This window comes from Pseudorca crassidens, chromosome 3, assembly GCF_039906515.1.
Source record: "Pseudorca crassidens isolate mPseCra1 chromosome 3, mPseCra1.hap1, whole genome shotgun sequence".
NCBI lineage: Eukaryota > Metazoa > Chordata > Mammalia > Artiodactyla > Delphinidae > Pseudorca > Pseudorca crassidens.
In genome coordinates this window covers 78404110-78418265 of record NC_090298.1, presented here as the reverse complement: position 1 = coordinate 78418265, position 14156 = coordinate 78404110, and the positions used below count along the sequence as shown (strand labels likewise).

Here is a 14156-nt window from a genome sequence, read left to right as displayed (position 1 = left end):
TCTGTGCCACAGTCTTATCTTCCAGCCTCAGACACACGGTAGATAACAGATGGAGGGACAATTTTCAGCTATTTACATAAACCTTTGGCAACTTTTATAAAAGATTGCTAGTCTTGTACAAATATGGTACAGAAGAAAATATATGCTCCAGAAAATTCATCCATTTAAATCTAATACAAAATGCAGATATTTTAATATTAAACCTTATAAAAGAATAGAGAAATGAACCACAGTACTTGGGCTTCTCATAATACTTTATTTTCTACACTCTAGGACCATCTCTGAGGTACAAATTATTGCTTTCTGGGCTAACTGAACGTCTTCAGTGCTCATTTAAATCACATACTAAGAGGGACGAAATCAAAGTATGTTCTAAAAATAAAGACGATGATGTGGAATTTGAACCTACCCAGTTTTGCGAGTGGATAGTGGATATCAAAGTAATTTTCGTAAAAGTCCAGCAGCTTCAATGATGCTTCCAAAGCATAATGTGTTTGACTCCATTTGTCTGGGGCTGCATGGATGGACACCTGGGAAATGTTGGTGGGAAGAAGTGGTCTTTGAAGGACAGCTCCTTTGCATAACTCCATTCCTAACAGCCCTCACCCAAAGAAAGGCAGACTGTATTTTTCAAGAAATTATTGAGATACCGTTAAACATGTTGTCAACAGGGGATAAGATGTTCTGTAAAGTATTAAAGCAAGAATCACTCTTGAAAATTACAAACAACCCTGTATTTTCTGTTACAGTACATTCCCTAGGCGCTAATCTGTACATTTTAAGCTATGAAAACCTATCGCCTCATGAGAGCCCACTTCAGTTCATCACTATCATGTACTCTAGCACTTGAGAATAAACCTTCCAAAATTATGACCACCAACACAATTCAAATAGAACATAATTCTATGAGGTGGAAAGTCTTCATGAACTTATTCGAACCACCCTCTGTCGTGTTTTCTTTTCTTTTTTTTTTTTGATTATTGGGTTTTTTAAAAATTTAAATTAATTTATTTTTATACAGCAGGCTCTTATTAGTTATCTATTTTATGCATATTAGTGTATATATGTCAATCCCAATCTCCCAATTCATCCCACCATGTCATGTTTTCTTTAAACTCAAAAATGCCCAAATATGTTCATTGAATCCCTGCAAACTATTAGCTATTAAGTGGAAGAAATAAAGTTAGATTCCAATCTTCTTGGGTTTCAAGTAGAGTGTTGCTCTCAGTTCATAATCTGCTTTCATGCTCTGAGTTAACTGAAGTTCCTCAGAAATTTTATAAGAAGGATATATTAGTGACCACAGTGGAGTACCAGGCACTGTGTTAAATGCACACATGTAAAATCTAACTTAATCCTCTCAATCACCTCATGAAATAGGTGCTATTGTCTTCATTTTACAGATGAAGCAATGGAAACACATGGAGATTAAGTAACTTACTTCAAGCCCCCCATGCAGAAAACTGTAGAGCTGGGACGTGAATCCAAGGAAGCTGACAGGACCCTGTCCTCTGAAGCAAAGTTCCATCTGACCTCTCACGCATCTATATCTCTGCACATATATATATGTGCAGAGATGTATGTAGACACATTGCTGAAAACGTGTATCTACATATCCAAAGGTATAATATGTATGGAAATTGTAATAGCCATTTTATTGCTATTTTTCATAAGCATTATTTTATGGTTCTTTGAATATGTTTTTATGTCTATAACCTGGTTCCTCAGGGTAAGGAGCTCTTTTTTATTTTTCATGTCTTCACTGATAGTCGCGAAACTTTATAATTATTGGGTACTGTAAATTTTTGTAAACAATTAATGCTCTAAAAATTATGAACACCTCCTTTCACTGAGGAAATAAACTTACAGAAAGCAATTGGAAACAATGTAAGTGTCCTAGAATAAGAAGCTGATTAAAAAATCCTTATGGTACCTCTATGTAGTAGAGTACAATACTATTAATTATTAATATTATAGAAATATTTAATGGCATTTAATTTTTATGGCATATTATGGTGAGCTAAAACAATCATAGATTATTTTGTAAAACATATATATAGTCATATACAGTATATACTGTTACTGTATACACTCATATACTGACAGACTTATAGAAAATACTTGGAAGGCTGACACAAATATTACCAGTAATTATATCTTGGTGATGGGATTGTGGGTAACTTATTTTTTATCTATCTCTATTTTTGTAAATAAGCATGATACTTTGATAATAAGGAAAATAACCTTAAAATAAAGAAAAGCTCATTGCCTTCAGGACACTATTCTGCACTGTGTATGAAATGAGAACCCAAACTCACCTTGACCCCTGACGAGGCTGTGCCACTCACAGAGTTGAAATCACAAACTATGTAGGCTACCAGGTATGTACTCATTTTTAAAGTAGTCTCAAAATGATCTTCCAAGAGGCCTCCTTCAAGTTCAATTGTCTTAACCTACAGGAAGGGAAAGAATCAGTATTTGAAAACTGGAGTCTTTTACAAGAATGCCTATGACATAGGCTACGTAAGTTAGAGGAAAGCTTGATGTTCCGAAGGACATGTGATCCCCTTATAGGAGATCAGTGGACCCTTCACAACATTCTGTGGCTTCACCTCTATTTCTTTTATCTCTAGACTTCCTCCAAGACACAATGTACTACTTTGGGATCTCAAAATGATATCTATTTTGTTGCTTGAAAGCATAAAAATATCTTAGATGCTTCTGCTTTCTTGAGATGCAATAATCTCCAACACTGGCATCAATTCAAGATTTGTACTTCTAAGCAAAAATGCCAGAGAAGAGTCCCTTTCCCTTTGTTATATAAAAAATAAATCTCTGTCGCAGAAGGAAATGGGAAGCAAAACTGTGCTAGATGGTTTTTTTGTTTTTTTTCTGTGCTAGATGTTTTGCATTATCTTTTAATTCTCCTACTATTTGTGTGTGAGGTAGGTGTTATTTCACAGGTGAGGAAACAGTCTCAGAAATGTTAACTGAATTGCCCAAGATCACACGGCTAGTTCCACGGCAGGATCAAGATGTGGATGTGACCGTGTGACTCTAAAGCCATTGCTCATTCTTCCACTCGCTGGGTGACAGCTTGAGTCATAGTCTTATTTTATCTTTGCTTCATTGATTCAGCAATGAAAGCAGTCAGGCCAAGGAGATGATTAGCGATTTGAGCTTCTGCCTATCTACTGAGGAAGGAAAGAGTTTTAAGGCTACAGACTGGTCAGCCGCATCCATCAAATTCACTGAGTAATTACTGAATTCTATCTTTATTTGCCCTGGATAGCTTGTCCCAGAGACGGTCTTCACCACGGTATGATGCCCCTAAATTCTGAACGGACACAGATCCAGTCATCTGAAAATACCACTTTCTTCAAACTGAAAACAATTCTTAGACTGGCTTGTCCCTCACCCTCTCCAACCTCCTTTTAAGGCATCTGGTTTGTGGCAGTGCTAACCACGGACTATTGAGCATGTTTTATGTGTTTGTATAAGATTGCAGTTTGCTTTGGCGAGAAAAAATAGCTTGAAGTATTATCATAAACTGCCTTGCCTACGTCAATGACAAATGTGTGTGCTATTAAATTCTACAGAATTCTATCAAAAACTCAATTCCTAAGTTTCAATAAAGCAGGAAACACTGACCAAATACTCTAGGAAAGGTGGCAGCATGCATAGGGCTGTAAGTTTTACCTCTGTTCAGCAAGTTAATTTTGTCCAACAATAATCTTTTTTAGGGGTCTGATTCAACCAGAGTTCTATGGGTACATACTCCTAGCAGATGAGAGGGTTATGGTAGGAGCTAGGGAGGGGACGTGATGACTGTGGTCCTCTGACCAAACTCAGCAGCAAGACCCTTTTGTCAAGTGTGTAGATGGGTGAGGGGAGGAAGGGGAAAGGTTGTGGGACTGTGGGGAAACGAGTCTGTGACACTGGACAGCTGGTGGCAGAGACAGGAGACAGGTGGGCATTCCCTCTGATTTCTCCCCTCCCCCCCAGATGAAGACGTAGTCCACGGAGGCTGCATTTTGTTCAGGAACCTGGAGTGACCCATGTTGATCAACATTGCCTTAAATGGAAGTATTTGGGCTGTTAGTGTAAGTCCTTCCAGGATGGTGATGTAAGCTCTAAGTATAAAACACTTGTTGCTAGAGAAGGATTTAGCTGTCTTCTCAATTTTGGCAGGATTCTACTTGCATAGCAAGTGTCACCAGCAGGTGTGTGTTCCCTTAAGGAATGAAGGGGACAAAGACATGCCCAGAATATATGCTGCCTCTACTAGTGCTTGGCTGACCACCTCACTTCCTAGTGTTCTTAACTTGTATTCCTACATTCTTAACTAAACACATTGAGAACTTAGTATGTGTCGCTTCTTCTCACCAGTCCATAACCCATCTTAAGCGCTGCAGCTATTATCCAAAGAGTATGGTTGTAGCATTACTTCTGTTCTCCTTTTTTTGGATCACCATGAAAGTCTGGGTTGGGCGTGCCAACGAGAAGCAGAAACTAAAGCCAATATTTGCTGAAAAAGGCATGATCCAGAGGACTGGCCCAGTCAACTGAGGCAATGCAAAGTTCAAGGATTATATGAAATATTTTCAAAGTTTTCACTTATTTTTCCTAAATATGAGAAGTTACTGAAGGTTTCTAAAGATAGAAAACTGAGACTCTAATATAACTGACAATTGATGTTTGCATCACATTTTAATTAAAAGGCATTACTAACTGTATTTTTACTTTATCCTCCATGATTACTCATGTGAAAAATTCTGTTAATAAAAAGCTGCCAGGAAAGAGACTGAACTACCCTTAAATGAACATCTGGTTCATAGAAAGAAGACTTGGAGCTAAGTAGCAAATCCTTTTTACCTGAACATGAGGAGGCAAATTACATTGCTGTCTGTATGATCGTGGAAAAACTGTGGGATATATGTCATGTGGAGTGTGTCGCTTTTCCCCTTGATCTGCTCTGCAAGTATTTCAAAGCAAACACTTTTCTAGCATTAAACAGAAATCTGGGGGAAATTTAGCTTATGGACTCATTTCCCCCGTTCATCCACAGAGGACAGTCACTGTGGAGGGCAGAGAGGAAACTAGGGTGGAGTCACTGGCTGGCTTATAATGACCTGGATGCTTTCTGAGCTCATCCTGCTGAAGCACTGTCCGGAGAGCCTCTATTTTTATCCTACTTTCTAAGTAGCAATGGGGAAATATTTTACATTTCGTTCAACAGCTCAAAAGGCAAGCATATCATTAGTGAGGAAATATCAAATGAGGCTCAGTGTCTACTGTGTCATTCAGAGTCTCTGCATTTTGAGTATAAATATAACTCAAATAAAAGTGTTCAGAGGTCTCTCTCAATTAAAAAAGTTTATAACTATGAGATATAATTTTCATAAATAATTTTAAGCACTACGCGTGGAACTTAAAAATAAAATTTCTGCGTTATATCACGGACTACTAGATCAGAATCTCCAGGATGGGGCCCAGGCAAGCTTCTCTAGATCCTTACCACTGCAAATGTGGTCTCTGGACCAGCAGCAGTGGTATCACCTGGGAGCTTGTTAGAAATTCAGAATTTTGAGCTTTACCTCAAGAACGACTGAATCAGAATCTGAATTTTAACAAGATCCTCAGACAACTCATCTGAAAATTAAAGTTTGAGAAGTGCTGTTCTGGGCAATTCTGAATTTCATCGCTAGCCAAGTAACACTGATTTAAAAGAACTCTGCTTCCATATAAACACAAATAAAATAGAAATCACTCTATGTAAAAAATAAAGCTTCTTGTGAAACAATGCCCAAACAGAATGATGTTAAAATCTAGATGGATTGGGGTAATGTAATATGTAGAAGGATCAAAAACAAATTAATGGCTTAAGTCCTGAAAACAAACAAAATATTAAAACACAACAAAACAAAGACCAAAGTTCATTTTGAGAACAATTCCCCAAAGTTTCTAAAATTGGCAAATACCTTTGGCATGTTGGATAGGGCAATGTGTCTGCTTTCTCTTCTTATCTTGATTGAAAAGTTGGCTTTGAACAATGGTTCATCAAAACAAGGGAAAGCCATTCGTGCCTGGGTTGGCTCAAAATCCGTTACTGCAATTGTTCTGTGAAAAGAAGTACATTACAAAAAGAATACACAAGTGAAGTCAAAAAAAAAAATGAATTTGTACCTTCAGAACACAGCTTATCAAACCTGGAGGTGATACGTTTGATTTCTCAAACTATAACCTTAGAGAATCCAGAATCTATTTTTGAAGAAAATGAGGGTAAAATTTTGTTTAGTAGCTGCCAATCATGAATAATGCATGGCGCTGGGCACTCTATTTACATGATCACCTTCATACTCATAGCAGAGAAGGATATTGAGGCTCAGAGAATTTGAGTGACCTTACCAGGACCCTTAGCTAGTAAATTTGCTGAGCTAGTCATGCCCAATTTGACTTCCAAATTGACTAGGAAATTGGTAGTTTAGTGTCATCACTAAACCTGAGCGGGCCTCCATCAGACATATGAATACCTGTGAGATGAGTGATGCCTTAGGTTGTGTTCCCAGGAAGCAGATCCGGATTTATAAGAACAGGCTGCCAAGAGAAACAGGTAGGGCTTCCCTGGTGGCGCAGTGGTTTAGAGTCCGCCTGCCGTTGCAGGGGACACGGGTTCGTGCCCCGGTCCGGGAGGATCCCCCGTGCCGCGGAGCGGCTGGGCCCGTGAGCCATGGCCGCTGAGCCTGCGCGTCCGGAGCCTGTGCTCCGCAACGGGAGAGGCTATAGCACTGAGAAGACCACATACCGCAAAAAAAAAAAAAAAAAAGAGAAACAGGTAAAGGAGAGAGGGAAGCGGGACAGGGAAGAGGAAGAAGTCAGGCCCGGTGCCAGCTTCAGCTTCATCCCTGCGGAGCTCTGGAGTGGAAACCACACCTTCAAGTTTTCCCCTACTGGAGGCAAGGAGCTGGGCTTTCATATTCTGTATCGTCATTGGCTAAGGGTCTTCCTGGGGGACCCAAGCTTCCCCCCCAGACACGTCTAGCTCTCTCTGCTTGCCGGCAAAGCAGGTCCAGCCTTCAGACTATAACAGGTAGATAGATACTCTGACAAATCTCTATACCCCATCACCTTGATAATGCTTGAAATGATATAATTACAGATTTATTATTTGGGCTTTAAAGCTTTAATTAAGCAACTCTGGAGAGCATATTTTGATTGAAGAAGGAGAGCAGAATAGAAAAGCTCAAGGGACAGATAAAGGCTGAGAAGGGCCAGGAGGAGGGAAAAGAGGGCCTGTCACGATAATGTTGCCTCCGTCTACTGTATTTCTATAATACAGGCTGGAAAAGTGAGACTGGGAGCTAAATGATTTGTTTGGGGCCTCGGTATTACTTGGATTCAGTAACAGGTCCTACAGAAGTAAAGGAATCTCAAGTACCTGGAATAATTTTTACTAATGTGAAATTTTGATTATAGTTAAGTCTTAGAATGGAAAAGCCCAAACTTTAAGATCTTTTTTGCTATTTACACAATTTTAGTGCTGCACGCAAAGTAGTGACTTCTTGCTTCTCCAAGAATTATTGTTGACTGAATTATTTTTGTATTTTAAGTTGTGTATGTATGCATGTGTGTGTGTGTGTGTGTATGAAAAATAGACAGAGAGGTAATAAAATGCTGCTGACACTGTCCTGCAAATCATCCTACATGCGAAGACCTACTAGGTGACTGAGTATGAAGAGAGCTGACTAATTAATCATAAGAAGAGTCAGAAATAGTCTGCAGTTAATTATGGGAGGCATGTTACTTTCCAAGCTTCTACTCTAAAAAAATCCCCCTCTGGTCTCCCTCATCTCCTCAAATTATATCCTTAAAATGTATTTCTTTTAGTTGGAGGTTTTGTCACTTGAAAAAAGTGAAATAAACCATCACTGGTCACATGGTACCTCAGTGAGAAGTTGATGTTTCCTATCCAATACTGTGCTGGACCTGAGAATAGGCCTCTGAGAATTGAGGCTGCAACGAGGGGAAGCGTCTCCAAGGGAAGGGGAGGTGGGCCTGGGGAAGGGCTGTCCTCAGTAGACTGCTGGGGGCTGTGGGGTGGGCATGTGAGCTGCAGAGGGCAGTGAGCACCTGAAGTGGGGAAGGGGAGGTAGGCAGCAGACACTGCGGGGCTAAAGTCGCCTACCAATATCCACTCTCCTTCTTCAGTTCCAGTAGAATCCTGATTTTGTTCAGAAAGGCAATGTGTCTGATGAAAAAATCACTTCTCTAGATTCTCTTGCAACTTGGTGGGCACATGACTCGTTCTGGCCTAGTTGAAGTCATTGGGTGAGAAATCGTGGTAAAAGGAGTCAGACTCAGCTGGAATGTTTCTTTTTGCATTTTCCTCTCCCCCATCTCCCCCTTTTCCTGCCTGGAATGTGGACTTGATGCCTAGAGGTGCAGAAATCATTTTGTATTAGGAGGAAAGTCATATGCCAAGGATGGCTGAGTAGAAAGATACGAGGAGCCTGGGTCCTGGATAATATTGGTACACACTGTAGCATACCTGGGATGCCCTGCTTCTGGATTTCTTGCTGCATGAGAAAAACAAGTGTGTGGCAAAGCCATTGTATTGGGGGTTTCTCAAACCGGCAATTGAATGCAACTGATAAAATGTAGGAGAGCACTGAAACCAGACTCCTCTCCCCTCTGAGATGGACCCTGGCCCTGGACAACCACATCATCCCCTCTATGAAGCATCCTTGGTTCCTCTCTTTCTCTTGCCTTACAGAGTCAATGTCAGCAAATTCTGTCTGTTTTACACTTGAAAACAAATGCCAAGTTCAATCACTTCACTCCATAAGCTGCACCACTAGCCTGGCCCAAGCCAACATCCTTTCTGGCCTGAACAATTGCAATGACCTCCTAAAAGACTAACCTGCTTCTACTTTTTCCTCTCTATAATGTACCATCAACATATACTTGATCTTTATAAGGCGTACGTCACATCAGAACTTTCGATTGAATTCCCATGGCCCCTGAGTAAAAGCCTAAAACAAGAGGCTCTAAGTCTCTCTACATGATCTGACCCCTCTCTACTCTACTTCTCTCCCTCTCTCATTGTCCTTCGTCTCTCAATCACTCCCGCCTTACAGACTTTGCACTTGCTGATGCCTTTGCTGGGAACACCGTGCCCTTAGACGTCCTCATGAAAGTTCAGGTCTCAGTTTAAATGCACTTCCGCCTCACCAAGAACTTCCCTGACCACTCAGCTAAATTATTCCCAATCCCTAGTCTATATCTCACTACTATACATTCAGTGCCTAGAACGGTACCTGGCACATAGCATGGGCTCAATAAACATGAGCTGATCAAATAGACCATATTTCTCAGTTCTCCAAACTGACTTGTTTCTGTCTTCTGGATTTGAGTCACGCTGTTTCCTGGGCAATGTACATGCTTTCATTTCCTCTCTCCCAACCCAAATCTTATGTACATTTCCTTTTGGTCTCAGATCAAGTCTAACCTCCTTTGAGAAGCCTTCAGCATTTCAGCTCTCTCTGCACTGACCATCCTTTCCCCTAGGAGATAAACATGTCAGTCTTGTCATAGTCATATATTGGCCTTTCCTCCTGGTTATTCTCTCTCTAGCCACTTATGCCCCTGCATCCTGTGTTCCCATATTTATTGTGATTTCCTTTAGGAATGGCAGAGCTTCTCCTTCTGAGTTTCCCCATAGTTTTTCGGGCTTTTCATAAATGACTACTGAAGCATGCTCCTGGCAAAGAGACATAACACATAAGGAAAGTATCACAAAAGACTATAAACAACTGGAGCTACATCTTACCTTGTTTCACCACCAAGAGTTCTGTACGTGCTTTTATAAAAGCCTTCAAAACCATCAGCTAGCTTGGCCTGGAAGTCAATAGCCACAGAATATCTCAGGCCAGCCATAAGTTTCTCTGGAATCAGCAGTGCAATTTGTTCATGAGCAGGATAACTCAAAACAGTTAGCTTTCTCCCTGGTCTCCTGTATCTCAAATCTTCCTCTGACTGAAGAGTAACATTCATGATTTCAAGATCTTTGCTGTGCAAGATGATGAATCGGGTGGCATCTCGAACCAAGACTTCAATCTTCTCAGATGCAACAAAGTACAGGGAGGTGAGATTTGGGTGGACAAAAAGGTCATAGTGGAGGGGAATGACCATGGTGGGGAGCCTTAGCTCATGCCAAGGAAATATTTCCCCATTGATGGCTACTGGGAAAGCCCGATGGTCCTTATTGAACTGATCAATAGATGAACTTGTGAACTGAGAACAAATACATATTTGGATGACTGCTGAGCAGTAAAATCCTATGGAAATATTAAATATTAGTTTTCTGCGTGAATTAGCCATTACAGCAGAATGGAATACTAAATCTATTCTCTAGAAGACAAGTTAATATCCAGGCTAAATCTCATGGTTCTCCGTAGCACCGTGTTGGCTCCAGTTATGTCACTCGGGATCTGAACAATATGTTTCAATAAATGGACTTAACCTAGAGAGAAAGAAAAAAAAACATTTATAGCATGAAGAAAAATATTTCAATTTATAAATATAACCTGAAAAATAGATGGGCATATGTGAATTGTACCAAATATCGACAAAATAAAGTAGAAATTATCATCTGGGTATTATAAATAAAATTTTTTTAGAGCTCAATTGAAGGGACTCTGCCTTAAAATTACATCTATGGAATCCCCTCTGCATTCTGTGCAATGGGCAGAAGGTAGGTGTGTAAATTCATTGCATGTTGAGCATTTTTAACATTTGGTTAGATCATTTTAAGAGTGTGTCTGGATACCTGAACATAAACTGCACAGGTGTCTCTATTTTGTCTTAATAAGTCATGAAGAATGCTCAATATTCTTTGGATACCAGATATTACTATTATCAATGGCTTTGAACTTCACCTCTTTCAATAAATAACAGCTGAATGGCCCAATTCTATGGCTGCTGGTATAAAGGATGCTGGTCAAGCTAAGTGTTTACCCTCAGTTTATTTCCAATATATCAAAAGCCATGGAAATAAAATTTCATTTATAATATTCAAACAGAGTATTTTTAAAAGTTGCTTTGATCTTCCTCATCTCAGGCTACCTTTGAAAACACAAATCGAACTGAACTCACACTGCCTCTGTAAATAAAACTAAGACAATCTCTTCTTGTTAGAAGGGTAACACTACAAAACATAAAATAAGGACAAACAATATATGTGGTTAATTTAGGTACTCAGTTCTGACACCCACCCTGTCACCTGCCTCTATTTACCTTCTCCCTGCTTCAACTTAAACCCATGAATGGTTTCCTTTCCTTTTCTTTTTTATCATTAACACATTCTTTTGAATTAATTGTCTAAACAGTTACTTCAATTTTCCAATTTGCAATATTAATGCAGATCAACAAATATTGTTAAAGAAACAAAGAAAAAGAAGAAACTAATGGTTAAATAACAACACTCCTCCCCTCTTTTTAGACAAGCATTAAATTATTGCTACCAAATCCCAATGTTCCAAGGGCCTCTGATATATCAAACCATAATTGGTCTATTAGCTTGAATTTCTGATGGTTTGAAAAATGAAATTATTTATTTGTTAGGTCCTGGGCTTGGGAATCAGAGTGCCTGTGTCCCAACTCTAGCTCCATGGTACTTAACCTGAATGATCTTGGGCAAATTTTCTGATTTTTTTGAGCATCAGTTTCCTCGCCTATAAGATAGGGTAATGGTTGACACTAACATTGAGAGGATTAAGTGTAATAATTCATGTGAAGACTACGGCACAGCACAGCAACTAGCATGTAGGGAGCATGTAATGAATGTTAAACATTAAATTTTTATTGTGGTTACTATAACTCACATTCTCTGGCCTAAATTATGGTGCTTTGCCCCCACATGTAGCAGACATACCCAAAGGAAGTTATATTTTTTCGGTAAGAGAGGACAAAAAGGCCTTGATATTTACTCATGTAGTCTTTAACTTTAGAACTGATAAGAACTTTAAAGGCCAGCTAGTACAAGTCCTTCATGTCCAGATAAAGAAACCGAGGGTGAGTGACTCTCCCAAAATCACATAGGAAGTTTGAAGGAGAATCGGGACTAAAATACAGTTCTTTGACCCTTTGTCTAATGGGTTTTCCATTATACTGTGCTTTAGTGTTTCGAACAACACATCCGGAGATGGAAGACACAAGAACTGCAACAAACATTTGGGAAAAGCTAAGAGAATCTCCAAAAGAGAGTGAGTCAGTTAAACAGATTCTTCAATAAAATCCTATCCTTAACTGCGCTGCACGAACTTTCCAATACAGTAGTGCCAGATTCACCCACCTTCCGCAGGTCCCCACCTTAGGCTGCAAGAGCTCCTCAAGACAGAAGTTTTATACCTGCAGTTCAGGTCATTATTCTCACTGAAAAAATAATGATTTTAAGACAAAGTCAAGAGAAATGTTGATGTGTTACCTTAATCCACGCTGTTGCAGACTTGAATGGAGGGGAATTTCGTTTTGCTTTCACTTTCTATTAGGGTAAGATTCAGAACTTTGCGTAACTGAAATTAACAAGCAGCTTCAGAGTAAAAGTCACACCACGGCAAGGCCACGTGGGACTCCAGCAATCCCAGTGACTGCTGCTCCTGCTGTTTTATCCTCGCATGTCCCCAGGTGAAGCCTTCAGAAACTAGTTTTTTTGTTTTGTTTTGTTTTTTAATGCTGAGTTATTTTAAGACACAATCTTGAATTCCTCGCTGTGCTGTGTCCATATTACTGTGAAATATGACCTCTGTCCAACCACCTGGAAAAGGTAACTCCCAGCCAGCTTCTATGACCTTTAACAGAGATGATATATACCCCTTTCCTATGTCTATAACCTCCTGCCTCCTGGGCATAAAGGAGCTCTCGCCCACCTTTATGTCTCTCTATCTTTCTTGGGCCTTCTTTTCCTCACCATCCTGGATATGGGCTTTCCACAAAGATAAAACCTCTGTTCTCTGCTCTTTTCCCACTTTACTGTTTCCTTCGGAGAATATGTTCAAGTGCAGAGATTTCTTATTTCCCCTCACCCATCCCACATTTCCCTCTCCTGATCTCTCCTTCCAGGTTTCTTCTGCTGCAGTTCCAACAGGCTGATAGACTGTCTTCATGTAGATGTTCTGCTAACAACTCAAGCAATGTCTTCATCCCCAGATCAGAGCCTTTTGCTTTAACTTCATCTGCTTCGAGCCTTCCTCCATTGTCTATGACTCGTCCTTTTTAATCTCTTTTTATCCAGCTTAAAAAATTTTTTTCCCATAGTCATTAAAACAGTCTAGGTCCTCATCACTCCTCACATCAGCCTTCAAACAAGTTTTGCTGCTTCTCAAGATGTGTCCTTGCAGTCCTCTTGTACGATGCCCTCCAGCAGATTATTTCAGCCACTGCTTGATCATGCCACCCCCTGCTCCATATACATTTCCATGGTTTCCCCCTGTTTAGACAGAGAGGCAGTTCCCCGTGTGGAGACCGTGCGAGGCCCGCTGACAGCCTAAAGTCCACATGACCTCTTTCAAGGCCCATCTGATGTTTTCGTTTAGATCCTAGTGCATTAAAGGGCCACGCTGGCACACAAGTGTTGTTCTTGAGTGAAGTATAACGAGCTTTGTTCCTATCGTCTTTAGGCCTCCTTCACACACTGGTTTTCGTGCCTTGTCGTGCTGTGCATCTCTGTTTGCAACCTGGGTTTGGTTCCACATTCAGTAGCTGCCGTGATTAGATCCTAGTTAGCTCTTGATCCTCAATTTCTTTTCCCTTGTTATATTTTATCATTTCAACCTGGATGAAAAACTTAATAAAGTAGAAGGAGCAAAACCAAGGAGGTAGCCTATACCTAGGGCCAGAGGCACAGACCTGTATAGAGTCCCTTGGAGTGGCATTTCCTATAGTTAAAGGGGTACAATGGGTGGGATGGATGGAAACAGGTGACTGGGGAAAAGGGGACAAAAAAGAGGAGGCACCATGGGCCAATTCTTGGAAATCGAATTCTGCAGCGGAGGAGGGGAGGGGTGAAGGAGATATAGGAAGCTGGGGGTAGTTCTGTGACATTGTCACAAGCCCCAGCCCAGTTGTGTGTGTCTGTGTGTGCTCAGAACTCTCCCCCA

General features: G+C 40.3%; 1 protein-coding gene across 1 annotated transcript in view; it reads right to left on the bottom strand.

Annotated features, from left to right (window-relative positions):
* Positions 1 to 12637, bottom strand: part of ERAP2 (endoplasmic reticulum aminopeptidase 2) — a 39798-nt gene extending 27161 nt beyond the window's left edge. Inside the window, exons 1-5 of the mRNA XM_067731304.1 lie at positions 12485 to 12637; positions 9830 to 10522; positions 5982 to 6120; positions 2319 to 2453; positions 410 to 530 (exon numbers count right to left, since the gene is read on the bottom strand). Coding sequence (XP_067587405.1) covers positions 410 to 530; positions 2319 to 2453; positions 5982 to 6120; positions 9830 to 10380 — 946 coding nt within the window. The 5' untranslated portion in view covers positions 10381 to 10522; positions 12485 to 12637. The remainder of the gene's footprint in view (positions 1 to 409; positions 531 to 2318; positions 2454 to 5981; positions 6121 to 9829; positions 10523 to 12484) is intronic.
* Between the last annotated feature and the right edge of the window lie 1519 nt (positions 12638 to 14156).